The sequence below is a fragment of the Grammomys surdaster genome, unplaced genomic scaffold, assembly GCF_004785775.1.
Source record: "Grammomys surdaster isolate TR1022 unplaced genomic scaffold, NIH_TR_1.0 148, whole genome shotgun sequence".
Classification (NCBI taxonomy): Eukaryota; Metazoa; Chordata; class Mammalia; order Rodentia; family Muridae; genus Grammomys; species Grammomys surdaster.
This window is the reverse complement of record NW_021604606.1, coordinates 348,675-370,489: the sequence shown is the minus strand read 5'-3', so window position 1 is coordinate 370,489 and position 21,815 is coordinate 348,675. Positions and strand designations below refer to the sequence as shown.

General features: G+C 33.5%; 1 protein-coding gene across 1 annotated transcript in view; it reads right to left on the bottom strand.

Moving 5' to 3' along the window:
- The window catches only part of Dmd (dystrophin), a 1,212,244-nt gene that overhangs the window by 1,121,759 nt on the left and 68,670 nt on the right, over nucleotides 1-21,815 (bottom strand). The window contains exons 14-15 of the mRNA XM_028765040.1: nucleotides 18,932-19,126; nucleotides 6,061-6,233 (exon numbers count right to left, since the gene is read on the bottom strand). Of these exons, the coding sequence (XP_028620873.1) occupies nucleotides 6,061-6,233; nucleotides 18,932-19,126 (368 nt within the window). The remainder of the gene's footprint in view (nucleotides 1-6,060; nucleotides 6,234-18,931; nucleotides 19,127-21,815) is intronic.

The following is a 21,815-nucleotide window of genomic DNA, read 5'->3' as shown; positions in this document are numbered from 1 at the left end:
CCCTGGAAAATGAAAAATTCACTCAAAAGTTCAGTGTGAAATGTTCAAAAGAGAAAGAGAAAGCATGTCTTTATTAAAGGTATCGTAAAATTTTTGTTTGTATCCTTCTTGTCTTTATTTTTCCCTTTTGCAATTTTAAATATAAATTTCATTCTAATATGGCATTTAACGAAGAAAATTGTATACAAACATTCAATATTACAAACTTTACTAAAGAAATACAATTAGCATCTTGATAAATAAATTAAACATCATGTAGTACATAGAAAACTGCTCATGCTTGTATTTAAGGAAGGCTTGTCAAACAAACAAAATAAAAGAAAAAAGAAAAGAAAAAGAAATCAGGATCTTCCGTCTTTCTCTAACTTCCGTTGTACTCATCTTCAGGTTTTTTTTGAAAAAAGGTGTCATATGATATGTATTCCTTCAAGTCTGACCTATGTAGCACAGAGCTAAATAATTGTTCTTGCTTAAGTTATACTACTACATCTCTATACATATTTGTTCACCAATATTTCATTGATTTTTACATGAGATCATAAATAATAGATTTACATATGTATTCTTATTTTCTTATCCATGTAAAAGGAATTTATGGTATAAAATATCAGCATTATTTGAATCAGTGTTCTTGGCTTTATGTTCTCTTAAGATCATACATAAAGCTCAAAAGCTTGAATTTAATTATTTATATGCATAGATTATCCACCCTGAATTGGCTAACTAAATGAATTTTTCAAGGAGGAATAGAGATTTTTATAGCAACTCTATCTTACCTTTGGACAGAAACTTGTTGTAACACAATAATGCCATCTTATGGCTGTATAGAAATTTGAAGTTTGAAACTTGCTACACTTTTTTTATCTTGTTTAGACTATGGTATGCTTTGAGGTTGTAAGGAATATATTCATGAACATATGACAGATTCATCACTGACTTTAAGAATCATAAACATGGTATCATAAAAAGACTATAACATAGAGTATCTGTCATTTTGTAGGGCCTTTTTAACAATCATATTTTTCATTCCCAAGAATTCTACACACAAACACACACACACACACACACACACACACACACACACACACACACACACTGGAATATGATCATAGCTGCACCCATTTCCTCCCAAACTTCTCCTGCATCCTCCAAACATGCATCCTCTTTATACTTTTCTTTGATAACTCATTAAGTACAATTAGTGATGTCAATATGCTCATGGGTATGAAGCCATCCACTAACATGTCAACTTAAAGTGTTTGCTGAAAGAACAGGGGATGGTATTCTTCTAATACTAGAAGGCATTTAATTTTTTTTGTCATTACCACATTTCCCACAGATTCTTTGAGCCATCTAGCCACAGGTTCTTGGCTGCAATGATGTCTTGAATGGGTCAATCTCATGGATTGAGATTCAATTTTGACGAGAATATAGTTGGCTAAACATATAACATTCATGCCACTATCACACATATGGTTGTTGTTTGCCATTTCCATAATTACTGTAAGTCACAGGGTTCACAGTTTTTTTTTCTTTTTCTGGTAGTGAGATTCTTGTTACAGTAGATTACAACTAACATAAATTCACACAAAATGTCACTATGCAAAGAAGAAGACACTGAGGAATGTTCAGCCCTAAATGTTTAATTTGCATCAAAAACTCTCCCCACAGCTCTGGGATCATCACGGAAAATGTAAAAGAAAGATTATAAGAATCAGAAATGGTGGATTAAAAACCTATTTTTTTTTCTGGGTACAACAGAAGAGTTGCAAATGAACTAATGGTTATAACATTATTCACAAGGTCTAAACATGCATAAACAAGACAAAATTCTACCACAGAAGGTAAATGTAGGTACAAAGTTCTACCCTAAATAATGAACTACAGGAAATTCATAACTTCTAGGAGAAGAAGAGTCTATTTACTTTAGGGATTTGGTCCTGGTAGGTTGACCATGTTCCATGAATGGTCCCACCCCTAAAGTATTTGGACAGCATAAAAATGTTTTGCTTTGTTTTGTTTTCTAAGAAAACACAAACTTGAGTGGGTAATAAAATGGGGATGGATTTAGAAAAGATAAAGAAGGGGTGAATATGAACAAAATACACTGTATAGTACTCTCAAAAAGCGGGTAAAATGCTACTGTAAACAGAGCTAAACAGAATTATCAACAATTATCAGCAGAGCAATCTCAAATGGCAGATACACTTAAAAATGTTCAGCAGTCTTAGTTATCAGGGAAATGCAAATCAAAATGATTCTGAGATTCCACCTCGCACCAGTCATAATGGCTAAGTTCAAGAACTCAAGGAAAAGCACATGCTGGGAAGGATATAGAGCAAGGGGAGCAGTCCTCTGTTGTCGATCAGAGTGCAAACTTATACAACCACTCTGGAAATCCGTCTGACAGTTTCTCAGAAAATTGGAAATAGTTCTTCTTGAAGACCCAGGTATACTGCACCTGGGTATATATCCAAAAGATGCTCCACTGTATCACAAGGACATGTGCTCCTTGATGTTCATAGCAGTCTTATTCCTAATAGCCAGAAGCTAGAAACAATCTAGATATCCCTCAACTGAAGAATGAATAAAGAAAATGTGGTACATCTACACAATTAGATACTATTCATCTATTAAAAACTAAAACATCATGATTTTTGCAGGCAAATAGATGGGACTGAAGAATACCATCCAGAGTGAGGTAACCCAGAACCAGGAGGACATGCATGGCATGTTCTAACTTATAAGTGAATATTATCCTTAAAATACAGTATATACACACACTACATTCCACAGATACAAAGAAGCTAAACAAGAAGGAAGCCTCCAAGCAAGGATACTTAAATATCACTTAGAAGGGAAATAAAATAGTAGAAAGCAGATAGATGGATGGAATGGTGTGGGAGAGGGTAAGGGAAGGGGATAAAAGGGGCAGGACTGAGCATGGGGAGGAGACAGAAGAGAGGCCCAGAGGACCAGGATGGTGAATGGAAATCTGCAGCTGTCAGGGGGTGGAGTATAGGAGGAACTTTTAGAAAGTTCCAAAGACCTGGGATGGGGAAGGCTCCCAGGATTTGATGTGGGTGACCTTAGCTGAAATGTCCAACAGTGGGGATATGGACCTGAAGAGTCCATCTACAGCAGTCAGAAAAAAAAAAACCCAATGGAGGGATGGGAACAGCAACATACCTACAAAACTTTCAACCCCCAATCTCTCTTCTCTAAAAGAAATGCAGGAACAAAACTGGAGTGGAGACTGAAGGAATAGCTGACCAGTGACTTGCCCAACTTGGGATCTATCCCTTGGGTAGGCAAAAATCCCTGACACTATTACTGAGGTTATGTTGTACTTATAGTCAGAAGATAGTGTTGCTGTTATCTGAGAGCTGCTATGAGCAGCTGATTGAGACAATGCAGATACTCAAAGCTAAGCACTGGAATGAGGTCAGTGGCCACTATGTAAGAGTTAGGTGAAGGATTGAAGGAGCTGAAGGCAATGACAACCCCATAGGAAGACCAACATTCAACTAATGTGGACCCCTAGGTGCTCTGAGAGAATAAGCCACTAACCAAAGAGTATAAATGGGCTGGTCTGAGTTTACAGACATAATTGCTTGACGGAAAACTAAATTATGAAAAATTTGTATGAAACTTCACCAACTTTCTTCATGGACTAGCATTAGTCTTCCAGCTTTTATTACTTCCTCTGTGGTTAAAGGTGAATTGAAGAGAAAATAACTGTTTTATCCTGTTAAAGGTGAATATACTGCCTATATATCAGCAGAAGTTGTATGATTATAGAGAAGATGCATCCCCAGAAAAGATCCTACTGGTTTGCCATGATGGTATGTGCCTAAAGAAACACAGTAATTACTGAACATTGAAGAAAACTCAGAAGTTCTTAGTAAAAAGACGAAAAGCAAAGAAGACAGTGAAATGAACACATCCCAAAATGTGATGACTCTGACCTCATTCGCAGACTCCAGCAGAGACTCACAATTGGCCCACAATGAGTATGAAAGTATTGTAAAGTAACAATGTAAGTTTGTATGTATATCAGAGTACTGATTTTTCTCCTTTTCATAAACAATGAAATTAGACATTTCATCATATGTTAAAATAAACGTATTACTTTAACTGAGGAGAGAGATTTTCTTTTTTTTTCATTCTTCAGTAACTTATTTATTTATTTATTTATTTATTTATTTATTTATTTTAATTTATTTTTTCTCAAATTGTAATTTATTCACACAGGGGTTATAAACATAGAAAAGCAGGATCTGGGGAAGGGAATGACAATGGAGTATGGGTGTTCAGGGGGAATACAGATATCTTCAGAACCGGGTATCAGCTAGGTGAAGGTTCAGGGGACAAGTCACTATGACTCTGCCTATGACTCGCTTGTCCTTATCTAAGTTGGTATTGTCTGCCAAGGCAACCTATTTACAAGGTCTATGACTACTCAGACTTGTAAATTTCCATAAAAGCTGCCTGTTTACATTAGCTTATAGCCATCTGTTTCAATGTTTTGCCACAGAGACCTAAGACTTGGTGTTAGTATACATGTATGACAGGCCTATTGCTAATTTTAGGCCCATGGCTGATTTTAGGCCTTCAGTGTGTAAGCAGGGCTGCCCCTGACATCTCTTCCCTTCTCTAAGTGTAGAAGGGCTGTGGCAATTCTAAACTTGCGAAGGCGGGGATAGAGGCCTGTCCTCCAGTATTTGAGAGGAGAGATATTTTCATTTGCAAAAATAAATTTACACGGTAAATTATAAAAGAAGCTCACAAAAGAATAGATATCATATTGAGTAACAACCAAAATTGGAAACATATATAAATATAAAGTTATTTATGGATATAATATTATATTAAGTGATAAACTAATATTGAAATTTCAGGATATCATATTTCACTAATAATCTTGGATTATGAGTCATGAAACATTTAAAGTGATTCCTTCAGAATATAATGCGTTAGATAGAGAGGAAACAAAACACTTTAGAAACTGCAAAGCAGTTTCATGTTACTAACTCATAATATATGAGTGCTGTAGTGCCCACAGCATGTAGCAAATAGCATGGTTCAGCAGGTGAATAGGAGGTCATGTGAAGGCCTTTTATGGCACAGTAAATGAGTCAGTGCTTTACTAAAAGAGAAATAAGTTTACAGAACAAAGGTTATTATAATTTAGTAAATAATACTAGATGAATGATAATTGGAAATTTAATAAAGACAATCATGGATGGCAACTGAAATTAATGTTTGAAACATCTGTTTCAGAGTTTAATATAATAAACTAAAACCTAAAGTACAAAGGTGGCTATAAATAAACACATGAGAGATACAAAATAATTTGAATTATTCCTAAGGAAATGAAGAAGTCTATCTTTAAACTACAGAGCTTAAAATTGGTTTATACTGTTAGAAAACTTGTATTCTAAATTTGTAAAAGAAGAAAAATATCTACCTTCTTGTGATGTGAGGTTACTGCATCTGAATACCTTCAAAATTAATTCAAAAGTTAAATACTTTACTTAAAATAAAGTATTTACTTTACTTTACTTAAAGTAAGCACTAAAGTTGATTTCAGATCAACTAAATAAGTTTTCCAAATTAAAAATAAGGAAATACAGGGAATGAGACTATAAAATTTTTAAATATCAACTTGCAAATGGAAGTAGTAAATTAAAATGAAATCCTTTTATGTTAAATACACTGCTCTAAACACTAAATTTATAAATACATAGGTAGCAGATAAAATTATATATATATATTTATATATATATATATATAATACTTTATATCAGCTTAATTATGAACAAAACAGCATTCACATTATCTAAATTTTAGAGGATGATGTAATATACAAACATAATGTTTATTTCAGTAGTAAAGAATAATTTCAATATCTCATTCCATTAGTAATAATTCCCTTATATTTTACAATAATATTTTTTCTCTCCTTTTCTGTCATTTTAACCAAGGAAACTATTTGAAAATGTTTTAAAGTTTCCTGAAAAGGCTATAGTGCTTCAGTAAAATTAAAATGCTACCTACCCTTGTCGTTCCTTATACATTCTATTCAGTTTTTCCCACTGGAAATCCATCTGTGACACTGATTCCTGTAGTTTCACCCTTTCCATAGGGGTGGCATTTTGCAAGGCTGCTGTTTTCTTCTTGTGAATTACATCAATCCGACCTGAGATTTGTTGCAAATTGTCTTTTATATTCTGAAATAATAAAATATATATCATAAAATAAACTGGCTTTCTCTAGAGAGTAAAAAGGAGAAATAGTCTTAGAAGAAATAGTTTTACAAGTATAAATTATCAAAATTATACATATAAGACTTTCATTCCAATATGTCAACTGTAGTTCCAGGGAATCTGGTGCTGATGTCTGGCGTCTGCTGGCTTCTGCATGCATATGGTTCACATATATGCACTCAAGCACAGAATGCACATATAAATTAATAACAACCTAAATATTTTTAAAAATAAAAATGAATCTGGTTGTCCTGGACAACAGACTAACACTTGACTAAGAGATTACCCTTTAGAAACACAGATTCACCTTAAGCTATACTTAAGAGATAGCTATTTTAGATCCATTATAAGGTTCTGTTGGGTCTGACTACTTTTCTTAGTCCTGACTCAAAAAGGTGTATCTTTTCCTTTTTCTTATCTTCTGACTTTTTCTCTTGGCTGATGGCCAAAAGTCAAATATACTTTCTCTCATACTTTGATCAATTTCATACTTTCTCTAAAGTTTTTTAGAAGTTTGATGAAAGAATAATATGTTATTTGGTCATGAATAAAGTTGAATGTAGGGCAGTCATATTCAAGTAGCAGAAGTAGGAAAGACTTTAAAACCCATATGTCACATTTACAAAATTTGGCATAAGAAATCAAAAGTATCTGATTTTGTAAAATGTAAAGACCTATGGGAAAATGGGCTAGTATAGAGAGGTTAGAGATATTTAATAATGGGCTTTGAATCTCAAACTAAACATTTTGCATTTAATTCAGTAACTAATAGTGAAGCATGGCTTTATAAATTATGAATTATGGAAACTAATCTGTAGAACCTGGTGAGAATATAGATCATGCCAAATATAAGCAAATGTTTGAAATAAATGTGTAAAATTCAAGAAAGCAATTTTTACTTATGGTCTTGTATATCTGCTCAAAGATGGGTAGAGTATGATAATTATAAGTGATATGAATTAATTTCAAGTTTAAAAGGTTTTCTTAGTAATTATATGGTATCCTCTTCAACTTACTGTGTACTTTATGACGAGAAACTTAATTCATTTATTCAACACCTCAACTGAACTCCGAGGAGAAAGGACATATCTGCCACATTAAGTACTGACATATGAGGGAAAGGAGGGCGTGATAACACAGAAATAGCCTGTGAATTTACTCATCTTTAAAAATTCACACTAAAACTCCCTTCCACCAGTTTTACTTACAGAAATGGTAATCACAGAAATATGTTGTGTTTTAATTGCATAAGAGATGGTTACATGTCTAAAGAGAGATTTTAAGAGAACACAATAATCTATACATAAGGATGGATCTCTTTAATAATATGGGTGGAGTAAAAAGATCCACTTGTTCAAAAACTAACTTTAAAAATGGAATATTATAGATTGATTAATTTAGCGTGAGGGGTATGTTTATTGATATAAGGTTTATATATTATAAAACACAGTTAAAACTATAAAGAAGTTATTCAAAGTTTTAAGAAAATAGATTGGATTTGCTATTAGTACTTAAAAATCACTGGATCTGATGTCTACCCAGGAGGCTGTTTATATATTTGTCAGTTTCAATAGTACTGCCATGTTTTATGGCTCTGAGCCTTCAGTGTGTTTATAGATATTGCAATAACCTGACTAGGTCATCTGCTATGAGTTTATACCAAGATGGCTTCACTGTTGCTTCTGACAATTTACATGACCAGGAGAACTTGTGTTCAATAGAATATGAACAGATGCAATTTCAGACTCTAAAGGTCATGGATTCCTTTTACACTTGGCCACTAATCCACTACCGAGAATCAAACGACTGGTAAGTTTTCCACTATGTTTAAAGAAAGTTGATCATTTGCATTCACATTAGAAAAAGGATGGCATTTGCCTATATTTTAGTAACCAAATGCTTAAAGTACAAAGCTATAAGGACCTATAAATACTAATAAAAATGAATAGGACCTTACCACCGTACAAAATTATCTGCTTCTGGTTTAATGTTTAATGTGATGTGTTTGTTTGTTTGTTTGTGTGTGTGTGTGTGTGTATGTGTGTGTGTGTGTGTGTGTGTGTGTTTGTGTATGCATGCACACACATGTGTGTGTGCCCTGGTGTGCTCCTATTCACATGGGAGTATATGTGTAAGCAAGTACAACCACACATGATCATGATACATGATACACACATGATATATCTGGGGATTTGAGTTTGAAATGTTTCTTGATATAATTTAACTTTCAGTTCTCTGAAAAATAGCAGAATTGCTCAGAATAAGTTGTGAACAGTTCTAGTATTCAAAGGCAGGAGAACTTTCTATCTTAAATGAGAAAAGCAGAAATTGGGTCAGGGGATGTCACACTCCCTGGATATCAAGATAATCATTCCTTGGCACATTCCCTAAGAAGAATATAAAGTGACTGGAATCCAAAAAAATCTCTTCAAAGACTCTATGAATACTACCCTGGGCACTGCATACAGAAAAATATGATATAAGCACCAAAGAAAAATTTAACATTCCCCAGTGTTTACTCTAAAATATATAACCTCTTATAGCCTTGACTATTTTAGTTTGTCTAGAAATAAGTGATCTTTACAATTTTTGACCCTACAGAAATGAAACCATAGTCCCTATAGTTGCTATGGTGATAGAGAAAAATCCCTAGGAAAATTTCCATTTTGCTTCCTGAATAGTTTCTTACAATATCTGAAAATATAATGTCAAAATGATGAAATACCCAGGTTTTGTCAACTCCCTTTGTAATTTTGACATGTCTTTAAAAATTGACTCTCTCATTTCCAGATAACTATTTATATATGATTTTTTGAGCCACTATACTTGAAAGTAAAGATTTTAAAAATGAAAATAAAAAGGAAGCTTTAATTTCTAGAATGTACTTGTTCCTAAATTAAACATGCTACACTCTTAATAATTAATAGTTTGAACTATCATTCATAACTTCAAGTGTTTTATCAGTTTTACAGTATTTATTGGTTTAACAACACTTCAATTAACATATTGTGATGAGAGAAGAGTCAATTTCATAAAGGAAGATGGAATCCAAGTACCAATGTAAATTTCTTGAATTTATGTTCCACTCTGCTATTGTTTTTGTATATAATCATGTGTAACAGATTCATTAATGACATAGGCATGAGTATCAGCCTTTATCTTGAAGTATACATTATTTTAAAACAGGAGTCTTTCCCAATATCCCATTTCAAAGGAGTTCTGTACACAGATAATATAAGCCTCGAGTACAGCACTTGTTCAAGCTTGTAGAATATTAATCTTGACAGACTAAATAGAAAAATAAATAGAAGATTGCAGGTAGCATAACTAGAAACCTAAACAAGAGATTTTACAGCTAAGCATATAGAGGTAAATAACCTCAATGACTCTTCATTTAACTATTTAATATTTCCTCTCATAATTTATAGATCTCTCCAGTTTAGAATATAAATCATTTAATGTAAAGTGACAGTAAATATTTTGCTGTAAGCATGTTTATTATAGTGTCTGTTTCTTCCAAACTGGGTGGCAAAGTTAATTATTTGAATGTCAGAATGCACTACAGAAACATAGCCAACCAAGAGGTGGAAATAATGGTATCTGATACATTTAACTTACTTTTAATTGCTTCTTATTGAAAAGAAACATTAAAAGGAATTACTTGATTTATAAAAATGTTTTATTTTGTTTTACCTATACTACAGCTTTTTCCCCTGGAATATCATGAAACATACTAATATTTCTTATATTTTAAATAGTCCAATTTCTGTTTCCCCTTGCCTATAATCATAAAAATAAATACTCAGCTCCATGATCCAAAATGTAAAATGTAATTCAACAAACACAGAAACTACATCAATCAATTAATAATTCATGAGCATCTTCGTGTCTTCACTTTCTACCAGGAAACAGGTTATAAAATACATGTTGAGGTCTGAAATATCATATTAAAGTTAATTTATTTAATATTATTATGTGAGAATTGGTGTGAGGATGTTAAATCTCCAGGAACTAGAGTTACAGACAGTTGTGAGCTGCTAATGTAGATGCTAGAAATTAATCCCAGCTCCTCTGGAAGAGCGGACACAGCTCTTTTTTTTTTAATTTTTTTATTGGATGTTTTATTTACATTTCATATGTTGTCCCCTTACCCCATCCCTCACACACACAAGAAACCCCTATCCAATCACCCCTCCTCCTTCTTCTCTGTGGAAGTAACCCCTACCTACCCCCCCACTTCCACCTCCCCACCCTCAAAATTCCCACCCCCTGGGGCATCCAGCCTTCATGAGGTCAAGGATCTCTTCTACCACCTATGCCCAGCAGGGCCCTCCACTCTTACATATTCAGCTGAAACCCTGGATCCCTCCCTAAGTGCTCCCAGGCTGGTGGTTTAGACCCTGGGAGTTGTGGTTGGTTGGTATTGTTGCTCTCCTCATGGTGCTGCAAACCCTTTCAGCTCCTTCAGTTCTTCACTCTAATTCCTGCATTGGGAACCCCATTATCAGTTCAATGGCTAGTTGTGAGCATCTGCCTCTGAATATGTCAGACTCTTGAAGACCTCTGAGGAGATATCCATATCAGGCTCTTATCAGCATGCACTTCCTGACGTCCACATCAGCATCTACCTTTGGTGACTGCACATGGGATGGATACTCAGATGGAATGATCTTCAGGCAGCCCCTCCTTCAGTTTCTGTCCCTCACTTTGTCTCCATATTTGCTCCCTTGAGTATTTTGTTGCTCCTTCTAAGAAGGACCGAATCACCCCCACTTGGTCTTCCTTCTTTATGAGCTTCATGTGGCTTGTGAGTTGCATCTTGGGCATTTCAAGGTTCTGGGCTAATATCCAAAAATCAGTGAGTGAATACCATGTGTCTTCTTTTGTGATTGGCTTACTTCACTCAGGGTGGTAATTTCTAGTTCCATCCATTTACCTAGGAACCTCTGGAATTCATTGTTTTTAATAGCTGAGTAATACTCCATTGTGTAAATATACCACAATTTTTGAAACCATTCCTCAGTCGAAGGACATCTGGATTCTTTCCAGCTCCTGACTATTATAGATAAGGCTGCTATTAACATAGTTGAGCATATGTCCTTGTTATATGTTCGAGGATCTTCTGGGTATATGCCAAGGAGTGGTATAGCTGGATCCTTGGGTAATGCTATGTCCAATTTTCTGAGGAACCGCCACACTGATTTCCAAAGTGGTTGCACCATCTTGCAGTCCCACCAACAATGGAGGAGTGTTCCTCTTTCTCCACACCCTCGCCAGCATCTACTATCACCTGAGTTTTTAATCTTAGCCATTCTGACTGGTGTGAGATGGAATCTCAGGGTTGTTTTGATTTGCATTTCCCTGACGAATAAGGATCCTGAACATTTCTTTAAGTGCTTCTTGGCCATTCGAGTTTCCTCCTTTGAAAATTCTTTGTTAAGCTCTATATCCCATTTTTTAAATAGGGTTATTTGGTTGTCTGGAGCCTAATTTCTTGAGTTCTTTATATATATTGGATATTAGCCCTCTATCAGATGTAGGATTGGTAAAGATCTTTTCCCAATTTGTTGGTTGTCATTTTGTCCTATTGACAGTGTCCTTTGCCTTACAGAAACTTTGCAATTTTATGAAGTCCCATTTGTCAATTCTTGATCTTAGAGCATATGCCATTGGTATTGTGTTCAGGAACTTTTTCCTGTGCCCAAGTATTCGAGGCTCTTCCACACCTTCTCTTCTATTAGTTTCAGTGTATCTGGTTTTATGTGGAGATCCTTTATCCACTTAGACTTGAGCTTTTTACAAGGAGATAAGAATGGATCAATTTTCATTATTCTACATGTTTTCCTCCAGTTGAACCAGCACCATTTGTTGAAAATGCTGTCCTTTTTCCACTGGACAGTTTTAGCTCTTTTGTCAAAGATCAAATAACCATAGGAGTATGGGTTCATTTCTGGGTCTTCAATTCTATTCCATTGATCTTCCTGCCTGTCTCTGTACCAATACCAAGTAGTTTTTATCACTATTGCTCTGTAGTACAGCTTCAGGTCAGGGATGGTGATTCCTCCAGAAGTTCTTTTATTGTTGAGAATAGTTTTCACTATCCTGGGTTTTTTGTTATTCCATATGAATTTGAGACTTTTCTAACTCTGTGAATAATTGAGTTGGGATTTTAATGGGGATTGCATTGAATCTCTAGATTTCTTTTGGCAAGATGGCCATTTTCATTATATTAATCCTGCCAATCCATGAGCATGGGAGATCTTTCCATCTTCTGAGATCTTCTTCAGTTTCTTTCTTCAGAGACTTGAAGTTCTTGTCATACAGGTCTTTCACTTGCTTGGTTAGATTCACACCAAGTATTTTATATTATTTGTGACTATTGTGAAGGGTGTCATTTCACTAATTTCTTTTTCAGTCTGTTTATCTTTCATGTAGAGGAAGGCTACTGATTTGTTTGAGTTGATTTTATAACCAGACACTTTGCTGAAGTTGTTTATCAGGTTTAGGAGTTCTCTGGTGGAAGTTTGGGGGTCACTTAAGTATACTATCATATCATCTGCAAATAGTGATATTTTGACTTCTTCCTTTCCTATTTGTATCCCTTTGACTTCTTTTTGTTGTCTAATTGCTCTGGCTAGGACTTCCAGTACTATATTGAATAGGTAGGGAGAGAGTGGGCAGCCTTGTCTAGTCCCTGATCTTAGTAGGATTGCTTCAACTTGACTGCACAACTAAAAGCTCTAGAACAAAAAAAGCAAATACACCCAGGAGGAATAGAAGGCAGGAAATAATCAAACTCAGGGCTGAAATCAACCAAGTAGAAACAGAAAGGACAATACAAAATATCAATAAAACCAGGAGCTGGTTCTTTGAGAAAATCAACAAGATAGATAAACCGTTAGCCAGATTAACCAGAGGGCACAGAGACAGTATCCAAATTAATAAAATCAGAACTGAAAAGGGAGACATAACAACAGAAACTGAAGAAATTCAAAAAATCATCAGATCCTACTACAAAGGCCTATACTCAACAAAACTGGAAAACCTGGATGAAATGGACAATTTCCTAGACAGATACCAGGTACCAAAGTTAAACCAGGAGCAGATAAACCATCTAAATAGTCCCCTAACCCCTAAGGAAATAGCAGCAGTCATTAAAAGTCTCCCCACTAAAAAAAGCCCAGGACCAGATGTTTTTAGTGCTGAATTCTATCAGACCTTCAAGGAAGATCTAATACCAGTTCTCTTCAAACTATTCCACAAAATAGAAACAGAAGGAACACTACCCAATTCATTCTATGAAGCTACAATTACACTCATACCCAAACCCCACAAAGATCTGACAAAGAAAGAGAACTTCAGACCAATCTCCCTTATGAACATCGATGCAAAAATACTCAATAAAATTCTAGCAAACCGAATCCAAGAACACATCAAAACAATCATCCATCATGATCAAGTAGGTTTTATCCCAGGAATGCAGGGATGGTTCAATATTCGGAAATCCATCAATGTAATCCAATATATAAACAAACTCAAAGAAAAAAAAACACATGATCATCTCACTAGATGCTGAGAAAGCATTTCACAAAATTCAACATCCCTTCATGATAAAAGTCTTGGAAAGATCAGGAATTCAAGGCCCATACCTAAACATAGTAAAAGCAATTTACAGCAAACCAGTAGCCAACATCAAACTAAATGGAGAGAAACTTGAAGCAATCCCACTAAGATCAGGAACTAGACAAGGTGGTCACAGCTCTTAAATGCTGAACTGTTTTCTAGTCTCTCATATTAAGATTTTACAAAATACAATTATATATAAAACATAAATCTAATCATTAAAGATTACTGTTAATAATAAAATATTAACTTCTAAAATTTCAATTTTGTTCCTCAAAGTTATATGTTAAAAGCAATATAAAATTCCATGTATATGAAGACCTACATTTAATATGTGAACCAATATGGTATTGTTATTTCATTATACTTTATCCTAAGTGACTTATATGGTTTAAAAATATTCTAGACTTAATAGGACTAGTGATATAACTGAGTAGTAAAATGCTTGCATATAATGTCCAAAGTACTGGGTTCAAGCCTCAGTACTAAAATAAATATATGGAATTTGATGCTTAAAAGAGCGTTAAAAAGGCTTTCCAATGTTGGTTTTCATTTATCAGAATGTTCCATATCAACTAACTGGATGAAACATAGGGATTTTAGTTTTTTTTCATGAAATTATGAACATTTTATTTATTTTATCTCATACATATGGGTGTTTTGCCTTCATATATATGTTTGAACAAATTGTGTGTGTGTGTGTGTGTCTGTGTGTCTGTGTGTGTGTGTCTGTGTGTGGTACCTGTAGAAGTCAGAAATTTCTGCCAGATCCTTTATTCCAAAGTTCCAGGTAGTTGTTAGCTACCATGTGGGAGCTAGGAATATAACCCCGGTCCACAGGAAGAACAGTCACTGATCTGTGGCAAAGCTATATACCAAGACTCTACATGGCATTTTTTTAAGTACCTGCTCATAAAATATGTGTAGCTTTGTGATGTTGCATTCCAAGCTGTTTTATCGCTTAGCCTCAATTTCTTCAGTATGATGAATGTGCTTTCATTATGAAGTTCCTGTCTAGTACATACAAAGTATCTCTTTGAGCCATTTTGCTGAAAATAAAAACTATGCTTTATAATCAGTTGTGTTATTTTTAATACTTATATTGTATTTCTTTAGTATCTTCATGTATAAAAGAAGTTCAATAATTTTCCTAGAATTGTGAAACATAATTTTATAAAATAAGTAATTATTCATAAGTTGATTTAGAAGCACACAGAGCTAGATTAACATCACTTCAAAGGCCTAAGACTAGCTGCCTGTCCTAGGTAGGGTTATTGCTATGATAAAACACCATGACCAAAGTAACTTTGGGAACAAAGGGTTTATTTGGCTTACATTTTCATATCACTGCTCATCATCAAAGGAAGTCATGTCAGGAACTCAAGTAAAGCTGGAACCTGAGGGAGGAGCTGATGCAGAAGCCATCAAAGGGTGCTGCTTACTGGATTTACCCCCATTCTTGCTCAGCCTTCTTTCTTATTGCACACAGGGCTACCAGTGCAATGATGACACTACTCAGAAAGGATTGAGCCCTTGCCTATCAATCACTAATTTAAAATAATGCACTGTAGACATGTTTACAGTCTGATTTTATTGAGATATTTTCTCAACTGAAGCTCCCTTAATCTCAGATGATGTTACGACCTTAACTTGTGTCAAGTTGAAAAAGAACCAGCCAGCTCATTCATAGTCCTGATTTGAAAGTTTGCCTTTTTTTGGGGGATGGGTTAAGGAAATTCACATGTCAGTAACATGGACTAACTTAACAATTAAGGAACTTGGCAGTAAATTAACAGCAATATGCCTGGGCAATTCTGTCCATGTACAATGGAGTGTGCCAAATGATTTTGTATAGCAATTTCTGACTATAGATTATATATGACATTATCAAAAAAAAAGTCATTGATAAAGTTCCTATAGAAATAGGTGATAAAGCAAGATCATGAGTGTGCATACTATAATTTGGAACTACAAGGATAAGAATCTCTGATAAGGAAAAATAAACCAGTGAAAAACACAATTATGAAACGAGTTTCAACTATGTACCACAAGGTTGTAAACATGCTCATAATGCTGGTTTTAATTACCCCAACTGATGGTTCAGTGAGAATTGTGGCTCATCTGCCCCACGTCATCTCCTATGTTCTACAATTGGAAGAAAATGCAGGCATGTAGAGCTTTAACTACTGGAAAATTGTGAGCTGTGAAAACTCAGAAAAAATTATGGCAAAGAGTCAGAGGTGCTTGGCACTGGAATTTGCCAATCAGTGTGCAAGGAATGCTGATTGACAAATAGGGTTTGGTTACATCTCAAGAGTGTAAAGGATACCAAGTAACAGGGAACATTCAGTAAAATATGGGAGATAGAAGCAGAAGAATGGATTCTTCCAATTGGACTTCTTAATGAACAATTTGTATTTTTATGACTATATTTAAAATATTTAAAATTCTCATGAGAACCTAAATGTTAATGTATTTCAAAATAATGATGCCACTATATATTAGCAGTCTTTTTGTAATTAAAATGGATAATATTGGTTTTGAGCTAAGAATATCTATTACTTATGTGTATGTTTTTTACTAATTTATATTTATATTTTAGCAAGTGCATTATCTTTTAAATATAGACATTCAAAAGAAGATAACATTTATCTTTACTCCATCTAAATAACTAGGCAGCTCTCCAATTTAACAGACATACTCAAACCATCCATGCTATTTAAAATGATGTTGAGTTCAAGGAATAATTATATATCTTATTTCTCATTATATGGCTTGTAATGGACACTTAAGAAATATGCAGAGAAAAGTCTAGAATAACTGTTCTCTGATAAGGTCTACCAAGCAGTTGATTAAAACAGATGGAGATACCCACAGCCAAAATTAGTTGAGCTCAAGGCCTCTTATGGAAGAGTTTAGGGGAAGAACTGAAGTCCCTGAAGGGAATGGGAATCCCACATGTAGACCAACAGAGTCAACTAACCTGGATGCCTGAGAGCCCTCAAAAACTGAGCCACCAACCAAAGAATGAGACCCTGGTACATATGTAATGACATGCACCTTAGTCTTCCTGGCTGCCTTGTCTGGCCTCAGTGGGAGAGGATATGTCTAATCTGACAGACACTTGGTGTGTCAGGATATGGAGATATCCAGGGCACTCCACCTTCTCTGAGGAGAAATATGAGATTTCGTCGGGAGGGAGTAAGTGAAGGAAGGATCAGGAGGGGGAACAGCATTAGAGATGGAAAGAAAGAAAGAAAGAAAGAAAGAAAGAAAGAAAGAAAGAAAGAAAGAAAGAAAGAAAGAAAGATGAAATATGTAGATTTAGCCCTAACATTGTGTGATACTGTTTGTAAGTTGATTCTTATAAAATGTATCAAGAATAAAATTAACTATAAGTTAACTTCAAAGCTTTTAAACCCACAGGAGTGTAAGTTTTGCTCTTCATTTACACTTTTATATAATGACAATGATAAAAGTGGAAATACATATTTGTTGAAAAGAGCAAGTTTAAAACTATCTTGCATCAAAAAAAATCAATGGATGTAGGAATCCCACTTCCTTGCTGCAAATTTGTTCTGAGAAATGTGGAACTATGCTTACCATCATACCTCCTGAGGATTCAACAATCCAACTAAATTAAACCTAGAACAATAATTTCTTCAATCATACCAAATTAAACTAAGCTAAAGTAGTAAGTGTACCAAGATGAACCAATGAATAACTCTGAGTGTTCTGTCATTTTGAGTGTTAGATATTAAGAGGTACTGAATCAAAGTTATTTATCATGCAACTTAGTAAGTTTACGGTCACTGCCCTTCTGACTAACATGCCTAGCAACAAAACAATGAAGGATAATTTGATAATTATTAACGATTTGCATATTGAACGATAATAATGAGCTTACAAACTGTGCTGTCAGATGATATTAGTTATTTTGAATAATGTCGTGTGCAGGCAAGTCTTCTTCCAATGTTTGAGCTGCTTCTTTTCACTATACACATAAAGCATTTAACCTTTACTCCAAAGATCTTAAGATAATATCACCATAGTGAAGCAGATGTAGTGGATTCAGACATCCATGAAGCTCTCATTTTAGTGTGTAATTTTATAGCATATTTGATTTAATGTATGACATTAAATTCAGGTCACTTTAGATATTAAAATGCTGGTTTCCAAAACAAACAATATTATCTATCTGTAAACTTACACAGAAAATAGATGATATAGAATAAGTCCCCAAGAAATAATTTAGCAAACAAAATACTTTAGATAGTATATGCTGCTGATAGCAAACTCATACTACAGCCCATACTATATTTCATTTTGTGTGTGAAGTATAAGATTGCAAAACTACCTTAAGACACAAATCTTTATGTACACCTTTCTGTATTTCTGTAGATACATTCATTTATCTATATCTACTTACTAAAATTCAGAGATTATTACTTCATCATGATTGTCATGGTTCAGAATTCAGTTACAGGCTGCTATTTGTTTAGAAAAAGCTTAATTTGGTAAAGAGTCTTTGGATGACAGTTTTAAAGAAAATATTTAAGGATATTACCTCCCCTAGTCTTTCCTACATGTTGGTGTTACATGTACCACCATACTTGGCTTATGTAATTAGATTCTATTTAATTGTATTCTATATATAATATATTTTATATGAATTTGAAATGGAATATATACATTATATGAAATAAACTAAGGCAATGTAAAATAGATATAAATTTAAATCTCATTTAGTTTCCCACTATGAAAGGATAAATTAAAGTAATATATTAGCTGTAAATAGTTTATCAAAATTTGCTTCATGATTCTTCTGCCTTGAGTGAATATGTGGCCTATTATTTCTATCTATTCCAGTATTTTGGAAAGCCATCTGCCAACTCTAAATATTTTAAAATATTTCTAGTTTATACCATACCTATCAATCATGTATTTTTTTAAGAAGTCCAAGAATAATTAAAGGTTTTTTTCAATCTGCAGTAAACATCTAGTAATGTTCAATGAAAGATCTGTGTGTGTGTATTTACCTTAAGAGACTCCTCTTGCTTAAAGAGATCTTCAAAATCTTTAGCACAGAGTTCAGGAGCACTTAAAAGTTGTTCCACTTCTGAAAGAGCTTGTAAGATATGACTGATCTCGGTCAAATAAGTAGAAGGCACATAAGAAACATCCAAAGGCATATCTTCAGTCATCACTACCATGGTTTCTTCATGGAGAGTGTGCTGGTACGGATATATAAAAGAACACTTTTTAGCTTTCTAATAATGAAAAAGGCCTTTATATTGATTCCAGTATATTGTTGACAGAGAGCTAGAAAGGGATTAGAAATAATCAAATGACATTATGTCCAGTAAAATGGTTATATATTCTATTCACATATTTTCATCTTTCAAAACATTTTTGATGAGCTCCACACACTTTAACACTCCACATTGAAGATGAAAGACAAGAGTCATAAAGTTGGGAAGAAGGTAGTTTCACTTTAAAAAAAGCATAATATCAGAATTTACCTTTTACTGCTAATTATAACTTTTGTTCTTTTCATGAAAAGAAACACTTTTTGTTTTCTTGTAGTCTTGATTGACGTATAGGATTCAAAAAAATTTTTTTGATCAAGAATGAATATACCTTTCCCCCAACCTGTAGACATTGGCTCAACCTTTCAATGCTAGCTTGTTATTAAATTAATTTGCTAATTAAACTGTCAAATAAATTAAGTTAACTTTAAAATTCCTACTATTGCAGAAATTCCCAAGGTTTGTGTTGATTCTACATTTTCTTAACTGGTGTCCAAATGCATAGAATAGTAAAGTTCCAGACAGTTTTTGAGTTTGCCAGTAGTACTTATTCACTAGTCTTCATAAATACAGTGGGTAAATGCAACTTGGCATGCAAATTCAAAACAATGGATGACCTCTGCTCTTTTGGGTATAAAGCATAGGCAGCGACATTCTTGTAATTGAAATTATTCTCCCAGTAACTTTGTTCTCAATTGATCAACTGCCACCTGCCTGTTGATAAGGTCAGCTGAGGGCATCAGTTGAAGGCTCTGTGGGGAAATTCAAACAATAACATGCTAACACAGTCCTTTATTATTGCTGTCTCTTTGACAGAGCCACACACATTTTTTACAATAACATAACTAAATGGATTGTGGAATCACATACTGAACTAAACTCAAGATGTGTAAAAACTATAGGCTAACTAGTTTGGACTCCTTTTAATTTCCCAGGCTTGGGATTTGTATACTTAATATGTGAATGACAGACAAGTAAAATTTATTCTAATATATTTGTCTTATCTAAACTATGTTGTAGCAAACACAGAATTGCACAGGTCCATTTTGAAATCACATATAATTTATGAAGTTGGTTATATTTAAATCAAAATTTTGACATATTTTTCATCATCAATAAAATGGTAACATATATGCATTTCTAACATGCAATTAAACTGATCAAAGAAAGATAAGCTTGAGTTTGATGAAGACAATTTAAAATGTAACCATAGATTTTAAAATCTCAATTTTATTTCTGCAATTTAAATCAAACATTTCAGTAATTTAATATATATGCACATACATATACAAATAATTTAGTAGGGTATTTGAATGTGAAATTTGTACTGACATTATGTTCAACACTATGTAAAAGTGTTAGCACAAAAGTCAAACAAATTTATTATTACATGCATGCATGTTATTTATACAGGTGATTATTTTGTCATAAGAAGTCATATGGAAACCTACTACTGAAGAAGCTTTCTAAAATGTGTGTGTATATATATATATATATATATATATATATATATATATATATATATATAATCTATATGTAGATTCATCCTATAATAGGGAGAAAATTACGAGTATTAAAATTTAAATTGAAGAGCATTCAAAGAAAATGAAATATAGAACTATTAAAGCAACTGACAATGAAATTCTGCAAAACATGTGATCATAAACAGCATAAAAAATAATTCTTGTTTTTTATTTGGCCATGACAAAAGTATGATATCCATCCTGATTATATCTCTGAAAGAATTTCTAATTACAACACTCATTTTATAATTTGAATATACTATTATCAATTCATTAATACATGACACGCAGCTGCCATATAGAACAAAATTTTAGGAATACAAATTATTTGAAAATTAGAACATCTTTTAGTTTTTCTGAGATATTAAAATAATGTAAGTAACTCTTCAATAACATTAGAAATTGGCTGTTTCATAAACTTTAAAACATTCAGCATCTTGACATGCAATAATTTTACATATAAAAATAAATCATAATTTTTATGTGTTCTAACTTTCTGTTCATTCTTTAAGTGTATATGATTATTTTTTGACAGAGCTATGCAAATATTCACTGAATGAAATGGATCCACTCTTTATCTTTCAGTTTGATTTCATAAAAGTTCAGATAGTCATTATAAAGTCAATGTAATTGGAAGTATCATGTTCATTTTCTCTTCTTTATGCAAAAATATAAGCACTCACATTCAAATTAAGCCTTTTCATTCACTATGCTTTAGGTAATTGTATTCTCCTGAATTCTGATGTGTGCAAATCCTGTCTCACCTTTTGAATTTTGACTTGTTTTTTATTAATGTTAATATTAATTATATATGCATATATCAATAGGAAGCATGCAATTGCCACCTTAAACCATATTACTTGTCTTTTTGCCATTTTCTAAATACATATAGACAAAATAAAGTACATTCCTCATTTTTCTGTCAACAGAAAAATAATCTGTAAAAGCAAGCACTAAAGTTTCTATAGTTATTTAGAAATGGAAAATCTAAGCAGTATTTATAAATAATTATTTTAAAAAATAATCTACTGAGATTTGTAGTGTTTATCTCAAAAAGAGTTGAGAATTTGAGTTCTGAAAGTAGGTAAACC